This window comes from Podarcis cretensis (assembly GCF_951804945.1).
Source record: "Podarcis cretensis genome assembly, chromosome: 16".
Classification (NCBI taxonomy): domain Eukaryota; kingdom Metazoa; phylum Chordata; class Lepidosauria; order Squamata; family Lacertidae; genus Podarcis; species Podarcis cretensis.
Window position 1 is genome coordinate 44903951 of NC_137186.1, and position 18938 is coordinate 44922888.

Genomic DNA, 18938 nt, shown 5'->3' on the forward strand with positions numbered 1-18938 from the left:
TTTTTTTTTTAAATTCTTAGAATGAATTTTAGCATATATGAAAAACTTAAAATAAATCCTTACTTCCCAGTGAATAGCCGTTGGACTATAATGCAACTTAAAAAGAAAAATATATTTCGGAAGATTTTTCCTCCAAAAGCATTTTATTTTAGAAATCCAAATTAATTTTTTAAAAAATGTGATTTAAATCAAAGAAATCCATTTTTTAAAAAGGGGGTCATTGATTTTTAGCCACCCTGGTCTGATGTTGCGCAGCGTGAACCAGGATTCCCCAACCTGGTGCCCTCTAAATGTTCTGGACCATATGTTGCCTGGGGCTGGTGGGAGCATTTAGAAGGGGAACTGCCATGAACTATCACAGGCAAAGGCAAACCCAGCCCTCCAGCTGTTTTGGGACTACAGCTCCCATCATCCCTAGCTAACAGGACCAGCAGGTCAGGGGTGATGGGCATTGGAGTCCCCAAACAGCTGGAGGGCCATGTTTGCCTCGGCCTGAACTATTGGGAGCCCAGCTTGGAGGAAGGTCCTATTTGCAGATGCAAGAGACGACTTTCTCCTGGTGGGGCTTGAAAAGAGGACCAGGCAAATTTGGGGAAGCAGAGAAGGCGACCAGTGCAGGATCTGTAGACCGGAAGAAGAACCAATCCATGAACTTGATTTGGTGGGATGACTTGGACCCCAGGAAATGTTGCATGTTTTTTTCTTTAACTTTTGCAGCTGATCGTTCCCGATATCTGGGAACGTTTGAGAATCCGATATTGTGCAGTAAAAGTTTTTGTGACTGTATTGTGCCTGATATGGCCAATATTTCCTCTTCGCTCTCAAGAGCAGTTAATTTGCCAGGCCTGGGCATTTGGCAGAGCAGGCAAGCAAATACTTTCTGCAACAGAAAATTTAATAAATAATCATACTGGGAGTGGTATTGTCTGTTTGTTATTATGGTATGTATTTTTGAGTTTTTATATTGTAAACCGCCCAGTGATCTTCGGATGAAGGGCAGTACAGAAATTTAATAAATAATAGTAATAGCCACAATGCCTAGATTCTGTTTGTTCATGGCAAGAAACAAAGTGCTTTAAATGAATGGTGTGTCTCCCAGTCCAGAGGATTTATTGAATCTTCTTTGGAGTGTTACTTTAAAAAAGAAGAAGAATTGATTGCAATAGATTTTACTCCAAATGATTTTTGCAAGAAGTCTATTTCTAGGCATGTGGGTTTTTTTTAGAGAAGACAAGTGGCAGATAGATGGCAACTGTTCTCTAGACAAGAAACATGACACTTTTCTTCATTTTGTTCCCAGCAGAAGACATCCAAGCCTGGACACAACAAGGTAAGTCCTTGTCGCGAATTCCTCGCGGCACTTTTAGCGGAATGCTCAGAGTCCCAGGTTCTTTAGTGCAGTATTTATTATTGTGAGCTCAATATATATACAAATATCTACAGAAGCAGTTCATCTAATCAGACAGAGTACCTGCACCTTGAGGCAAAAGAAGACTCCACACTCATCTACACCACTCCACCACTATTGGACAGGCTTCCCTTTTAAACCGGTGACAGCCAATCACATTACTGCTGCGTCATTCTGACCCAGCACTTCCACAGAGAGTATTGGATCTGTAGCCTTATTGGAGTTCACTGACTGGGTCTGCGTTGCTCCGGGACAGGAGGAAGGAAGCCAAATGACACCAAGGTTGATTCAAAGAAGAAAGGGTTTATTCTGCTCTCCGGATAGCAGAAGGTACTTGCGTGATCAAGTCCACAGCAAGTCCAAAGGAATTTTAGGTGGTTCACCGGGGAGTCCCCCGGTGTCTTCCGACACCGGTACGTTCTCCTGGTCAGTGTTATCAGCAAGCCAGATGTCTCTCGCACATGGACAGCTTGAGCGCATCCCACGCCTCACTTGCTGTCACCTTATCAGCTACGTAGACTAGCTGGCTGTCGTCCATTCCAAGGATGATCATAGCCAAGGCTTTCTCATCCTTTTCATCCTCCTCAGGGGGCTGCGGTGGATCTTCCACCACTTTCCACAGGCCCTCACGCTTGAGAAAGTGTTGCATGCGGACTGACCAGATGCTGTAGTTCATGGCCGTCAGCTTCTCCAGCAGCACGCCAGCTCTGGACTGCTCCATTGCTGCAGCTCCCCTCCAGCACCCACGGCTAGATAACAGCCACCTGTACTCATGCGCAGCAGAAGTGTGCTGGGCCCATAACCCTGTCACGAATTCCTCGCGGCGCTTTTAGCAGAAAGCTCAGAGTCCTAGGTTCTTTAGTGCAGTATTTATTATTGTGAGCTAAATATATATACAAATATCTACAAAAGCAGTTCATCTAATCAGACAGAGTACCTGTGCCTTGAGGCAAAAGAAGACTCCACACTCATCTACACCACTCCACCACTATTGGACAGGCTTCCCTTTTAAACCGGTGACAGCCAATCACATTACTGTGGAGGGAGGCTGGGGACACCTGTAAGAGGCTGTAGGTGCAGGTATTAGTCCTCTAAAAAAGCGGGAAGAGCCTAGGGTCAGCGTATCTAGGACAAAAGTGTGTCATGAGAATGAAAGACGAGGCTGCTGGGTTAGACCACCATCCTTATCTCACAGTGGCCAACCAGATGCCCATGGGAAACTGGAAAGCAGAATTCGAACACAGAGCACTCTCCCCTTCCTGTGGTTTCCAGCAACTGGTATTCAGAAGCATTCCTGCCTCCAACAGTGGAGGCAGAGCAATTAGGACATGCTGAACTTGTCAACTTTCAAATTCCCCAAATGAGGAGTACTAAAGAGTTGTAATAGGGACGCGGGTGGTGCTGTGGGTTAAACCACTGTGCCGCTTGGGCTTGCCGATCGGAAGGTCGGCGGTTCGAATCCCTGCGATGGGGTGAGCTCCCGTTGTTCGGCCCCAGCTCCTGCCCACCTAGCAGTTCAAAAGCACATAGTGCAAGTAAATAATAATAATAATAATAATAATAATAATAATAATAATTTATTTATATCCCACCCTCCCCAGCTGAAGCCAGTACTGCTCCGGCTGGAAGGTAAACGGCATTTCTGTGTGCTGCTCTGGTTTCGCCAGAAGCGGCTTAGTCATGCTGGCCACATGACCTGGAAAAACTGTCTGTGGAAGCGGACAAATGCCGGCTCCCTCGGCCTTAAAGCGAGATGAGCTTTAAGCCCAGAGTCGTTTGCGACTGGACTTAATTGTCAGGGGTCCCTTTACCTTTACCTTTAAAGAGTTGTAACATGACTTGGGAATTCAGAAGATGTGTAAAATTGCATACAAATCATTAAAACAATTGCCTAGTACTTGCAATCTATTATTATTATTTAGTATTACCCGACATTTTCAGACGGTAAAATTGAAATTCTTTGGTTTTCCAAAAGCAGTTGATGTAGCTGGTGGGGTCTCCTCCCTGTGACTCACCCAAACCTTCCCCAACCCTTAGAACGCCCTCTATAGATACTATGGACTCAAGCTGCGGGATTCCAGGAGCGCAGAGACAGTCCACCAGTACCTGCACTTACTCCTGAGGTTGCCTCTCGAAGAGGAAGCAGACAGAGAGGTGAGTGAATGTGTGGGATGTCAGGGGGGAGGAGAGCCAGTGGGACTGGGACTGCGCTCACACGGAGACTGTCCTGGAAGAGCCTCCTCCTTCTGAACCCTCCTGATTCAAGCGCCTCCCCAGGCTGCTCCCCAGTGTCCCACCACCACAATCCAGGGTCCCCCACTCTTACTCATCCAGCCAGTCCCTGACATTACCCCACCAGCCCTCTGTCCTGATTTCCGGATTGGTCTCTGCTCATGACCTTCCTCCCTCCAAGGATTTTGTGCCCACCCACTCACCCCCTCAAAGCCTCTTACAGGAGCAACTGCTTTTCAGCATTCAACATATCTGGGCAGATTTGTTTAGTTTTGGGTTAGATCAGAGCAGCCAGCAAGTGGCCCTCAATGCCTTTCTTGGCAGCCCTCAGCAAGCTTGGAGGCACCCCTACACACCTGTAGGCCTTGCACTGCCTTCCCAAAGCTGGGTAAGGAGGTGCTGGGCTTGGGGAAGGAGGCACGTGTGATCTGTCAGGGTCCTAGAGTCCTCAGTTAGCTCTTTCCCACCTTTGGCAAGAAGGTGGGAAGGCTCTAGGTCCCGCCAGAGCCTCGTGCCTCCTTCCCCAAACCCAGCGCCTCACCTGCCTACCTTTGGGAAGGCAGCACGCGGGCCGGGGCGTGTGTGTCAAATTTTGGCCTTGCTCCCCTCTCCCACACGACAAGTCAGTGTGCGGCCCACAGGTTCTGTGCTGAACTACTCTTGTGGCCCACTTGGTATGAGAAATTGGAGCACCCTGGTTTAGATGGTGCATATTCCTGCTCTGGCGCCTTTGGGTGAGTGGTGGATTACAAATACTTCCAGGGAATAAATGATGCATTTTAATGTAGTTGAGTGTTTAATGAAGCCAAGAACTGTATCACAAGATTTGAAAATGTCGGAATGCAAGGCATCCTTGCGTTGCAATCTGCACGAGTCTGGGAGGTGTGGTCTGGTCAGTTCACATCAGAATCCACAGAAATATCGTTCTTCAAACCACCCCTATTATTATCCGGGATGAAAGGATCTCTTCAAATTGGTTCTCTAAGTGTCTCATTTCTCCATTCTTAAATTTGGTTCCCCACATTTCGCAGGAATCTGCTTACAGAATCACATTTATCCTCCATCCCTCATGATCAGCTTAGCTTAATGGTTGCCATCAATTTCATTTTAATTGATTTTATTTAATTTTTATAATGAAATGTTTTTAGAATGTTGTACTATTTTATTGTTGTTAGCCGCCCTGAGCCCAGCTTTGGCTGGGGAGGGTGGGATATAAATAAAATTTATTATTATTATTATCACTAATTGCAATCAAGAAAACGACATGTTTGACGTGCCTCATTCTCCCTAGGGAATTTCTGAGGCTATCGGTGTGGCTTCAAGCACCCATATTTCACAGGTGCTGATGGCAGTGCGGGACTTCGGCCACGCAGCCATTGCAAGGAATACTGAGACGTCTGAGGTAAGGGTGTGAAGTGAGGAAGGAGCGTAGCAAGAGTGTAGGTCAGCCATCCCCAGCCTGGTGCCCCTTCCCCATCCATGTGTTTTGAATTGGAACTCCCATCAGCCCCTGACAGCATGGCCAATGGTTAGACGAAGATCCTGGCGGATTGGATCCTTAGCGGCTCTTTACATCCACACCAAAGCATGTTGGAAAAGAACGAATCCTGCCCCATTTCCAAACATGCTCTTTTTCAAGGGATGGGATCCTTACCATTCCAAAAAGGCAATTGGATCTGCTCTCAGTATGGAAGCCAGACAGCTTCCTCTGTGGGTATGTCTCAGTCATCCTTCTGAAGTGGGCTCCAGCAGTCCTGTCTCTGTGGCTCCAGATCCTAGATCTGATCTGATCCCTTGGCTCAGTCAGTCAGTCAAACAGATTCGTTAGAAACCATTGGTCACCCCCCAAAGTACACTGACCCCTGTTTTTAGGTTGGTTGTCAGATGGTTGGTTGGCATTTCTTCAATAGTGGAAGCTAATGGGGACCCCCAAGGGTCATCTAGTCCAACCCCCTCCGATGCAGGAATCTTAAGCATCCCTGAGAGATGGCCATCCAACCTCCAACGAAGGAGAGTCCACAACCTCCCAAGGGAGAGTGTTCTGCTGTCAGAAAGCTTTGAATGAAGAACCTCTTAGAGTTTGGAAGAGGGGACACCTCTCCAACTGAGGGGAGGGAGCAGAACCCAAGAGAGAAGGCAGGCGGCAGGCTGGGAGAGGCAGAGAGAAAGAGGGGAGAGGTTTCAGCTGCATCCCCTGCCAAATTTGCTCTCGTGCAAGAGTTCTTCTGCCTTACGGGAGTGCCTGCTGGCCCCATTCAACTATGTTCTAGAGTAGACCCACTGAATTTAATGAAGATGACTAAGTTAGGCCCATTCATTTCGACAGGTCTACTTGAAGCAAAGCATAGTTGAATGTCGCTCTCTGTGTTCACCTCCATATATTTGTCAATTAAGCGAATTATTACAAAGGCATGTGAGGAGAATCAGAACTTACAGGGTTAAACAGTTCTGTGTGACGTCTCACATTCTGAGGCGTGGTTATGTTCACATACGGGAATCTTTCTTTGTGTGTGAGTTTCTTTCGTTTTTGGCTGAGAGGCGAAATGATGTCTGCTCTTTCGCCGGGCTGATTTATGATGTTTTTCTACTCATTAAAAGACTGTTGGAGTTTAGCAAGAAGCCTGCATTCAGTCTGATTTATTATCCACACACAAGGCAACAGTTTCTGCCGCTGCAAAACTCTGCTGAGGACTTTGCTAAGAGAGCTAAGGGAGCTCAAGTTTTCTATCGGCACAGACGTCCATCGGCGCAGCAGAAGTGTACTGGGCGCCACCTTATCTCACAAGGCATAGTAACTGCGTGCGGATCTAACAGTTCCATAACCTGAGGGGGCCTTGGGGTCATGTGCCCCCGACTCTCCAATTCTCCAACCCAGCTGGAAGGAGATCAGATCCTTTTCCTTCCACTTTCAGTTAACTTCCCTCAAGCTTCCGGTCTCCGTTTTGCAACTGTGCTAGAGGAGAAGGGAGCAGGAGCCGATGAGTCCAAGGCTCATTCACACAATAATAAACCATAGTTTATCACAGAGGTAACCAAAATGGTGCCCTTCAGATGCTACAGACTGCCACTCCCATCCCTCCTGACCTCTGGCCATGCTGGCTGAGGCTGATGGGAGCTAGAGGCCAACCTATGTTGATGCCCTCTGGTTTATTGTTACATCTGAACGCAGCCCTGAACTCTCTTGTGCTCTGCCATCCAAGAGAAATGAAACCCAGGAGTGTGGTACCTCTGGATTTTTGCTGTGAGTTGGTAAATGACCAAGGAAATTTCCCAACCCTCACTATGGAGAAGATGAGCAGATCCACCTGGTTCATTTTAATTTTTAAAAAGCAGCTCCCATGGAAAAGAGCACCAGTGGTCAGTCTACCCTACACTGTCCTGCACTTTCTCCCTGGTTGACTGACCGAACCCAAAGAGAACACCTTCATGGTTCCTCATCATCCTGGGGGGAAAGTGACCAGTGGGGTGTCACAGGGTTCTGTCCTGGCCCGTTGTTGTTCCACATTTTTTTAAAATAAAAGACTTGGATGAAGGAATTGAGGGGATGCTCATCAAATTTGCAGATGATACCAAACTGGGAAGGGTAGCCAATGCCACAGAAGACAGAATCGGGATTCAAGATAACCTTAACAGATTGGAGAACTGGGCCCAAACTAACAAAATGAAATTCAATAGGGTCAAATGTCAGGCTCTACATTTAGGCAGGAAGAACCCGATGCACATATATAGGGTGGGGGAGCCCTGGCTTGCCAGCAGTTTGAGTTTCCTAATTTGTAAGTCTGCACAACAACTTGTTGTTGTTGCTTAGTCGCTTAGTTGTGTCCGACTCTTCATGACCCCCTGGACCAGAGCACGCCAGGCACTCCTGTCTTCCACTGCCTCCCGCAGCTTGGTCAAACTCATGCTGGTAGCTTCAAGAACGCTGTCCAGCCATCTCGTCCTCTGTTGTCCCCTTCTCCTTGTGCCCTCCACCTTTCGCACAACAACTTACTGACTACTAATATTTTCCCAGCTGCTAAAAGGTCCCAACTAAATGGTGATTTGTCTCCAATTGCACTTAAGGTTCCCAAACTCACTTTCCCCATCCTTTCCCTCCAGAATACTAGCGAGACGAATGCCAGTATCACCGTCATCCTTTGCTGTGGTCAAATGGCATCCGGGGCACGGCAGGATGACCTCCCCCTTTTTATAGACCTCATCACAGAGGAGCTCCTCTTCCAATTCCAGAACAGCAGGAAGGTATGGCTCTGATTATCACACGGACTCCTGTTGTTTGTTCTCTCAGCTACACCATACTTTTCCATGTATAAGACGAGGTTTTTTTTTTATTATTAAAAAATGATGTTTAAAAATGAGGGTCATCTTATACACAGAGAGTGCATAGGAGGGACGTGGGTTTGGTTGCCGCTGCAAGCCGGAGATAGTCAACAGCTATTGTGTGCGTTATTGGTGGCTGCGGCAAGGGGTGGTGTTGATTGGCTGTCGCTGCGGAAATTGGGAATGCGATTGGCGGTTTCTGCCGGCGAGGGACAGACAATAGGTGGGTTTTGTGACATGTGTGAGTGGCAGCATAGGTTCAGCGGGTGAGCAATTTTTGGAATCCCCTCCCCCAAATAGCTGAACAACTGTGGGTAATCCTACCCCCGAAAAGCTCAGCAACTCTGGGCAATCCTTCCCCCATTTTCTTAATTTGGAGTCCCCCCAAATAGGGGGTGTCTTATACTCGAAAAAATATGGTATATTCTGCCTTTCTCCTGTCATACGTCTCCAGGAGGTGTGTAACCATTTCCCCCGTGGTCACCATCCAGGCACTGAGCAGACCTCCTGAGCTCCATCAAGGTCCTTGCACCACATGCCTTCAGACTGTGCCCTAGGGCAGGGTTTTTGGCTTCATCCACCGAAGGGTTGTAGACTGGGGTGTATACTGGCTCCACACTTAGGACCAGATGGGGCATTACAGTGGAACCTTGGTTCTCAAACTTAATCCATTCTGAAACCAAAGCGTTCCAAACCAAGGCATGCTTTCCCATAGAAAGTAATGCAAAATGGATTAATCTGTTCCAGACTTTTTTTAAAGAAACCCTAAAACAGCAATTTAACATGAATTTAACTATCTAACAAGACCACTTCTGGGTTAGGGTTAATTTTTGGACTGGTATCTGAAGAAGTGTGCATGCACATGAAAGCTCATACCTAGAACTAACTTAGTTGGTCTTTAAGGTGCTACTGGAAAGAATTTTTTGTTTTTGGATTGGGTTAGTGTTAGGGTAAGGATTAGAATTAGGATTAGGTCAGTGTGGCTTTATGTTTCCTTGTGATTTTGATTCAAACTCAATTTTATAAAATCCCTTCTCCTTTCAGAATGAGGCTTTGAAGAAGAGCTTTATGAAGGCAGCAACTCTAACAACCAAGGCGCTTGTGCAATCGAATGTGGGATATGTCACCTTCCCCCACAAAGACGAGCTCACCTTCTGCATCACAGTGAGTAAAAAGAAAAAAAAAAAAAGGGGGGAATCTCCTGGGGTTTCTTTTCAGAGCGTTTTTTCTTAAAAATAGCTGTGTAGGTCTAGCTCTATAGGGACGCAGGTGGCGCTGTGGGTTAAAGCCTCAGCGCCTAGGACTTGCCGATCAAAAGGTCGGCGGTTCGAATCCCTGCGGCGGGGTGCGCTCCCGCTGCTCGGTCCCAGCGCCTGCCAACCTAGCAGTTCGAAAGCACCTCCGGGTGCAAGTAGATAAATAGGGACCGCTTACCAGCGGGAAGGTAAACGGCGTTTCCGTGTGCGGCTCTGGCTCGCCAGAGCAGCGATGTCACGCTGGCCACGTGACCCGGAAGTGTCTTCGGACAGCGCTGGCCCCTGGCCTCTTAAGTGAGATGGGCGCACAACCCCAGAGTCTGTCAAGACTGGCCCGTATGGGCAGGGGTACCTTTACCTTTACCTTAGGTCTAGCTCTGGGTTGCATGTTCTGATCATCTGGCCCCAAACCATTTCTGGGTGGTCACGTTCTGCTCCAACTCAAGTTTCCAAACCCACTTGAAAGGCAGCCCTACATTGTGGCAACCTCAGCAGGATGTCACCAGTGCCTAAGTAAAAGAGGCTAGGTTCTCCCAGGAGGAGAGGGCTGTCGATGGCTCCCAGCCATGATTGCTATGTTCTACCTCCACAGAGGAAGGAAGCAATGTTTCTGAATATAGTTGCTGGAAGCCACAGGCGGGGAGAGGGCTCTTGGGCTCATGGTCTGCTCCCTGGTTTCTCACAGACGTCTGGTTGGCCACTGTGAGAATGCTGTGAGGATGCTGGACTAGATGGGCCCTTGGCCTGGTCCAGAAGGCTGATCTTATGCTGTTCTTAAGCGGTAGAGCTCTGCCCAGGAGAAAAAGGGATCTTATTCCCAGATCCAGGAAGCCCACTCTCCTCCCCTAGGAGGACCCACTTGCCAATTGCAAAGAAGTTGTCAAGTGGGCTGGATAGAGAGCACAACTCAGGGCTTGGTGTGGTGGCAGGGATGGCGCCTCCAGTTCCCTGACATGCTGTGTGCTTCCCCACCACAGGAGGTCATCAAAGAGGAGCCAATGGCATCACTCACCATCTTACACTCCGCAATGGAAACGATCATTCGCATGACGTAAGTACGGCCAGACACAGTACATATTTCTTCACCAGGTTTATGGACTGGTGGGTGCTGATCCTTTCCTCTCCCCTTCTTTCTCTTTTCAGTGCCTTGAGACCATGCATGGACCCCCTGCTCCGGTCTCAGCTGCTACAAAAAACCATCAGGAAGGTCTTCCAATTGCCATCATTGCAGGTTACGAAGGTCAAAGCTGGGAGCTCCGTGCCGGCAACACAGAGCCAGGTGACTGGACCTTCTGCTTCTGGAGGAAAATGGGGTTGCCAGGTTAAAGGATTTGAGGGCAAAGAGTCTGAGCCGTGTAAGCTGCAAAGAATGCTGCCCGAGACACTTGACCCATCACAATGATGTAACAGCCAGAGACTTGGGGTGTATATTTTTGATTTTAATCCTGTTTCCATATTTATTGCATTTCACCTTTGGCTAGAATGCATCCACGAATGATTCCTGCATGCCTGCATTTTGTGACTCTCATGCCTCCCTCCTACTCTACATTTAATTTTATTTGTTTGCTTGTTTGTTTATATGCTGCCCATCTGACTGGGTTACTCTAGCCACTCTGGGTGGCTTCCGACAAATTAAAACACAGCCAGACATCAAATATTTAAAACTTCCCTATGCAGGGCTGCCTTCCGATGTCTTCAGATGGAAGTATAATGATGTATCTCTCTGACATCTGATAGGAGGGTGTTCCACGGGGTGGGCCCCACCACCAAGAAGGCCCTCTGCCTTGGAACACCCCAAGGAAGTTGAGCCCAGTGTGGAGTCCTGTATCTTTATATCGCATGACCTGTAACCTTACATACATCAAGAAACGTTTGATGTTTATGACTCTTTGTGTGCCTTGCTTGAACCCCTGCATAAGCTTTGTTACGAATTTGGACTAGAAGGCTCCAGAGCGGACTTCCGGGTTGGCGCCATCGCCGAATGGCGGACTCCCTCCGAGCTCCGGAGGGAGTCTGCTCGGCAGGGGCTGGGTTCTACCGCGCCGGCGACGCGGGGACCCTCAAAAACCATGGGCGCTGAAACCCATGGGCATGGTGACTCGGCTGGCACCGTTTGCGCCCCCCCGACCACGCGAAGGAGCCTTTTTAAAGGCTGTGGAGCGGGTGACGGGGGGTGGTGGTGCTGTGAGTCCTCCGCTTCCCCTGCCGAGTGAAGCCGCATGCCATTTGGCGGAGAGCGCTGACTTCTTCCATTGAAAATCTGGACTTAAAAGAACAACCCGTGAGTAATTGGAACTTGGATTAAAAAGGGGAATAAATTTTTTCTTAAATTCGGAGCGAGCGGGGGAGGTATAAAAAGGAAGTCAACCTCCCCCCTGTTGTAGAGGAGCTAAAGCAAAGGACCTGATAACTAAGATCGAGCGCAACCTTTTCTTTTTGATAAAGTTATTAATTTCGCGATGGAAAACTATAAGCTGGGCTGGAGGAGAAAAGTGGAATGTGAATTAAAATACAAACCCCCCCGGAAACCCCGGGAGCGATCCGTGAGAGCGCCTGGAGAGGAGAAATAGAGGTTTTGACAGCTGTCAAAGGAGCTGCCAAAACTGAAGAACAAAAAGAGAACTTTGTTACGAGGACTTTGCTGGTTACATTTGTTATAAATTGGATATAAACTGTTTAAAAAAAGGAATAATAAGTTACTTTGACTGGTGGGTGAGATCGGGAATGAAACTGAGTTACTATAATCCCTCTAGAGGAGCTGTGGGTTATTACAAGTATCGTTGGCATGGAATTTGAATCGGACATTTTATCTCCTGGGAAACTGCAGAAATGGAACACTATTTTGTCTACAGAGGTCTACACACTAAAGGAGACAATAGATTTATCTATTGAAGAATGGAAGGGACTTGACGTAATGTTTTGTTCCTGAATAACAAAGCCTCTGTAGAGGAATTACAAGCTTTTTGGAATTAGAACATTTGTGCAGGAGAGCAGGGGGGGAAAAGAAAAAAAAAAAAGAGAAGAGAGAACAACAAGAACAACAAGAAAAACAAGAACTGGACAAAGTTGGAAGATAGATCCTTTCTAAGATTGGACATTTGAAATTAAAGATGATTAAAAGACGGTAAAGATTACTAAAAAGACGGCAAAGTGGACTGATGAAGGATTATGGCTTAGATTATGGTTCAGATGTGGGAGCTCCAGGAGACAGTGGATTTGATGGACATTGGGAACGCAACCGGGAAAGGGGGGAGGGAAATTTGGAATCCAAAGGGTGTTAAATTATATTTTATTCTTTTTTAAATTCTTTTATGTTAATCTGTACCTTATATTAAAGAGGGGAACTCGTGGAAGGGAACAGGTCGATTTTAGGGGATGGGGAAATATTTTTTAAATTGGGTTAATGATAATAATTTTAAAATTTGGGGTAAGAATTTGTTGAATCTATTTGAAAGAATTGGAATACAAGAGGGGGCGGGGAGGGGGAAGTCCTGGAAAGATGATATTGAAAATAAGGCCTTAAATTTGGATGTTTTTCTTTCTTTTGTTATATTTGAAAATCTTTAATAAATATTATTAAAAAAAAAAAAATAGAAGGCTCCAGAGCATATGGGATTTCCATGGGGGTCTTCAGCTTCTAACTGCTTTTGCTTCTCTCCTTCCAGGACTGTTATCAAGAGACGATCGACATCTGGCTCAACATGCTCACCAGCTTGCTGTCGGAGGCCCCCTCTCTGGAGACGCTGCAGAAGATATTAGTGGTAAGGGAGTCCCCAAGGTGTCAGAGCAGGGGGAAGCAGCAGCTCCCATGCCAGAGGACAGACCCTCTTGAAATGATTGCACGGGGGGCATCTGTGGTCAACTCGCTGGTTGTGGGTGCTGATGGTCAAGTGGGCCTCTGTTCTGCTAGCAATGCTTGTGCAAGGCACACAAGATATGTCCTCTGCTGATGGCATATGGGGAAGGGCCGTGGCTCGGGGCAGAGCATCTGTCTTGCATGCCCAAGGTCCCAGGTTCAGTCCTCAGCATCTCCAGTGGGGCTGGGAAAAGGCTCTCTGTCTGAAAGGCCAAAGGGCCAACTGCCAGCCCTCATTACCTGTGGATCAATGGCTGGGCTTGGTCTAAGGATGCTTCCTGCATTCCATTGCTATGGCTGTGGTGAGGTGTATGTTGTATTGTTGTAATTATCACACACACAAACACACCAATGACAGGTCGCAGGGCGGTTCACAACATAAAAATACAAAATCAGAACAGAAAATGCATAATAAAACAAAAGCAACCCAAGAGCCAATTAATATCTAATTCTACTAAGCTGCCTCGAGTCCCTGTCTGGGAAAAAGGTGGGGTATTAATAATAATAATAATAATAATAATAATAATAATAATAATAAACAAATTGCAGCAAACTTTCTCCTTTACAAAACAACCCCCTTTTGCAATTTGTCCCCTCTATGAAGCTTTGTGAATTTGCAAACCTGGATTAAGGATTGTCCTTCCATGTGATGACGATGATTTCTCTCCCGCAGCACACAAATGGCTGGATTGACTCCACAAAAATTAGTGAGAGGCAAAGAGCAGTCAAGACCACCAACGTACTCCTGAAATATGTCTCCGAGCATTTGGACTTTGATGTGAGTGACCAAGGCTTAACGCTGCAATTTCAAATCGTATTGCGTTGGAAAGTTCAGGTGTGAACTAGATGAAAGCTGTATGGCATGGCCATTCCAGGGGAAGGTGCCAGCCAGTGCTATTTTTCTAGAAAAAGAGGTGCCAGGACTCACCATAAACTCACCACCCTTGTTCTCTTATAATGGCAATAGTGCCCACCTGAGAGGTGCCAGTGTTAGCTTTTTGCAGTATAGTAGCACTGCAGAGAGCTTGCTGGGGAGACAATGCATAAAAAGGGACTCAAAAATAACTTAAACAAGATTTTAATAACAAAAACAAAAACTCCTTATACACTAAATACACCAACAACAAACCAGACCCAACCACCAACCCATCCCCCAGGGTAATGGGAAAGCTAGGTGCTGCTCCTTATATACTATACCCAAATGCTGACACAGTTTAATCAATACAACTCAGCACCTGCTATGTTTCACAGCTGTAAAGCTGGGTCTCGTTATTTTGCTCTGGCCCCTTAAAGACATACACAACTGGTGGAACAATGATGAACCTTTACATTTAAAGAAACCATTCAACATTTCCCCTGCGGTTCATCATTGTGGAACAAAAACATAAACATATTTTGTATATGTCTTTCATGTGTAACCTTTGGAAGTGCTTTAGTAAAAATGTCTGCAATTTGATTGTCACCTGGAACATATTGAAATACAATCATTTCATCAGCAATTAGTTTCTTTACTAACTGTAAACGTAACCTTAAGACTCTAGTGCGCTGCGTATTGGTCTCTGAAAACAGGATAGCGAGTCCACTCTGGGAATCAAGGTAAACTCTTACTAGTAGTGTTACTTTCATCTGTAGGTCTGCAAATACTTGCAGATACCATTCCACATCACGAGTGGCCTGAACGCATGCACATAATTCACTCTCTGTTGTGGAGAGACAAATAATGGTTTGTGTCTGGGACTTCCATTCAAATGGACAACCTTTATAACAAAACACCATACCAGACACACCCCTGCAATTATTTTGTTCCACTGCATGAGATGCATCGCAGAAAATTTCAAAACCTTTGTCAATACATGATGTAAACTGCAACCTATAATGTTTGGTATGTTTAAGGTACATTACCACTCTCTTAAGAGCAGGGAAACATTGCGTAGTGGGCTTTTCCACAAATTTTGCCAGAAAGTGAAAAGCATAAGTTATATCTGGTCTTGAGATTCTTTGAATGAAATTTAGCTTGCCTATAGCAGAACGATACAAAGTTTTGTTAGGAAATGGCTTATCTTCACCTGTAAAGGTGAAACCACATACCATGGGCGTTTCCTTCCCATTTGCATTTTCTTAAACCCATTTTGAATCAATAAGTCTCATATCTGGGGTTTGTGGTACAAGAGACCAGGTGTTATGCTCTTTTAAAGAAGCTATCTCAGAGTTGATAGCTTTATACCAATTTACTTGGTGCTTAGGTAAATTCTGAACATCATTGTAGCTTTTTGGCTCAAAAACCGCTTTATTGGCATACACAGTATTTAAAAGTTCATCTGCAAAACATTGTGGCTTCTGTCTCTTTCTGTCTGAACGTCTCAGTCCGGAAGGAGAGTCAGACTCCTCAGACTTCATGGGACTAAGTAAACTACTAGTTTCAGGTTGTAAATCATCATTGTCAGACTGAAGAGGTGCCTGTAGGCTAAGATCACGGTCAGAAAACTCAAGAGAATCTAACCTCCCCTCGGGTGCCTGTGACTTTAAATCATCAAACAAATTATCAGATTTAACAGGCTTTTTGTCTTGTTCCATTAATTCAGAAGACCATTTCCTGCTGCTGCTTCTTCCTCTTCTTCCTCAGTATCATTTATACCGTTAGTATCTTGGAAAACAGCAACGCCATTCCAATTTACAGTTTGTATCATGCTTCTGGTAATATGAAATTTGCCAGTTGCTGGTATGTAAATTCTGTACGCCCCCCTCTGGTAGCCCATTAATTTTCTCAGAACACTACACTCACCCAATTTCTGCTTAGCGGGATAATGCATAATTACATCTGAATCCCAAATGCGTAGGTATTTCAGATTAGGGCGTTTTTTAAACAGCTTCTCATAGGGGGTGACATCTAAACCAGAATGATAACTGCGATTTCTAACGTAACAAAAGGCATTGAGCGCTTCAGCCCAAAAGACTTTGGGCAGATTAGTATCGTACAGATAAGTTTTAACCCCTGCCTGCAGGTCATGCTGCACAACTTCAACAAGCCCATTTTGCCAGGGACTTCGGGGGCAAGATAACTCGTGAGTAGGCCCCTGTGCCTCAGAAAAAAATTCCCCGCCCCGGTCAGAAAACAGAAACTTAATTGGTTTGTTAAAATGCATTTTTACCCAGTTGCAAAAAGCTCTGTACTTCTCAAATGCTTGGGACTTCTCAGCTATTGCATAAGTCCAACAATATCTACTATACTGGTCTATCAGGGTAAGCCAGTACTTAGAACCTCCTAATGATGGTGGGAGTGGCCCAACTAAATCACAATGTACATGCTCAAATGGCTCAGTTATTTTCCTATCTGAGCACCTACCCTTGCGTGCAACCTTAATCTTATTCTTGCAACAGGATAGACATTGCATAAAGAATTTACATGGTTTTAAGTTTAGACCATTAACAATATTCTTTGTCTTAATTACATCAGCAAAATTCAGGTGTCCCAGAATTCTGTGTGCTTCATGGACACACCCGGAATGTGGCCTTACACTCCTCAACCCCTGGCTTGACTGTGCTGCTCTGCAATTTATAGGCGATTGGGAGTAGGTGTGAAAATACAGTCTATATAATCAGAGTCCCGGGCATACAATAGACGTTTGTTCCCATTGAAAAACTCACACATTGACTTTAAGAAACGCACAGTTATGCCTTGATGAGCAAAACTTCTTACTGACAATAAATTGTCCACTGACGGGCAGTAAATGCAGTTCGCTATCGTAATGTTTAAAGAGTCAAGTTTAATAGTACCCCTGCCAAGCGACTGCAAGACTTGTGAATTGGCTAAATGTACATTACCAATATCCTCTTCGAAAGAAATAAACAAGCTTCGATTGTTGCAAATGTGCTGAGATGCTCCTGAGTCCACAATAAAAGACTTCCACTTGGCACCTTTAATTCTTTTACGATCTGTAGTCCGAGCATGAAAAGCTCGCGGCTCGTTTCTGTCTTTACGGTACAATGTCGGCTGCTGGGCTGATGACTGTGACTGACGAACAGAAACAGACTTGGGAGTACTTTGCTTTCTTTTGGATCTGCAGTCCTTTGCAAAATGTCCCTGCTTATTGCAGAACCAACAACGCTTTGCAGCTTTAAATGCAGTCGTATCAACACAAGTTTGCATATGGCGTTCCTCATTGTTTCTGGAAATAGGAGTGCTTATGGCACAAGCCTCCCTTCTATCCAACTCGCCCATTAATCATGCCGTTATTTTTTTTTTAATAAATTTTTATTAAGATTTTAAAGGTTACAAAAAAATAAGAAAAAATACAGTCAAAAAAGAAAATAAGAAAAAAAACAATACATATATCAAAATACAGAAAAACGAAAGATAAAAAACAAAGGTAAAAAGAAAAAAAAGTAAAAAAGCAAATCAAACCTTTAACTCGCTTAGTTGCAATCACTTATTTCCTTGACTTCCTCATGCCTCCCATTTTTGTATTCTAATTCTGTTAGATATTCTAGCAAATCCTTCCAACCTTGTTTTTATCCTAATAGTTTATCTTAACATACTATACTTCCCCTCTTTATATTTTAATTCATATAAATATTTCAACACATCCTTGATCTTAATTTTATCCTCATATCTTATCTTAATATACTGTAATTTTCCATTCTTTCCTTCACCAAGTTATCATCCACTTTAACTTTGTTTAATCTTATTTATCATTAAAACTTATATATCTGTACTTATTCTTAAGACATTTCCCCTAAGGTCAAAGAAAAAATTCAATTCCGCGATTTTCCCATCTCTCATTAAAAAAAAACAAATTTATATTATATATACTTTAGATTCCCAATTTTCTTTCACCAAATCCCCTCCCCAGTTTCGGCCCTTCAATAGTTCCATTAATCTCGGAAAACCATCAGCCCGGAGATCTTAAATCCGAGGCTCTTAAGTCTCTCTCCTGTCCCCTGTGCCAGTCTTTTTGATAGTCTTTAATGTTGAAAATCAGATCTTGGGGAAGCCCCAATCCAACAGTCATCATATTACTTCCTGCCAAACTTCCATAGTTAAAAGTAGGGCCTATAAAGTATTCCAAATCTTGTTTCACACTCTTTTCAAATCCAAAGGCCCCCAAAGCTCCAATCTTCCAATCTCCACCTGGCTCGGATTTATATTCCAAAGGTCATTTGATCTCCACATAGGGTGATCTTTCATCTTCCAGGCCAAACCAGGCTTCCATCTCCAAATATTTACTTCTCCTAGCTGTCATCATGTAGGGCCTCAAGTAGTAATCCACTATTTGCCTCTGTAGGGTTACGGCTCCCCCTTTCCTCACTTTGCTCACAACAAGATTCTCCTTTTCAAATTTTTCAATTTGTTCAGTTGAAAGAGGTTCCTGTGCTTGGTTCTTGTCCACTTCTTTGCCAAAACCTACTTTTGTTTCCAAGATTACCACGTTAGTAGCCATAACATTTATCTGGTCTTGCAGCTTTCCCAAGAGATAAAATGTCCTGTTCAGTTCACACTCGATTTCCTTCCTACCAGCCATACTTAAATAGTCCAAGGTCAAAAACTAGTTTCTCAAGGCTTTTATCTTTAGCTGCATCCTTACGACAATAACCCAAAGCTCCCTCTAGAGGGATTCAAATTCTTTTTCACTCCTTCCAGCACAGACCCAAAGGTCCCATACATTGAATTATAACAGTTCCTTTCTTCCTTTTAAACATAAAGTTGTAACAAAAACAGGCAGTAGAAACAAAGTCCTTCTTTTGTATCCTAACAGCTAACTTGACAGCTGTCAAATCACTGTCAACGGGCTCACACAGACCACTCCCGGGTCTGGGGATGTGGCACTTCAATTTCACGGATTTTAACCTTCTCCTGCAGGTTCCCCTGCTT

At 45.0% G+C, this 18938-nt stretch overlaps 1 protein-coding gene across 1 annotated transcript in view; it reads left to right on the top strand.

Moving 5' to 3' along the window:
* Positions 1 to 18938, top strand: part of LOC307204637 (uncharacterized protein) — a 42414-nt gene that overhangs the window by 10853 nt on the left and 12623 nt on the right. The window contains exons 3-8 of the mRNA XM_079956239.1: positions 1301 to 1330; positions 3446 to 3562; positions 4932 to 5042; positions 7739 to 7879; positions 9002 to 9121; positions 12879 to 12974. Coding sequence (XP_079812365.1) covers positions 1301 to 1330; positions 3446 to 3562; positions 4932 to 5042; positions 7739 to 7879; positions 9002 to 9121; positions 12879 to 12974 — 615 coding nt within the window. The remainder of the gene's footprint in view (positions 1 to 1300; positions 1331 to 3445; positions 3563 to 4931; positions 5043 to 7738; positions 7880 to 9001; positions 9122 to 12878; positions 12975 to 18938) is intronic.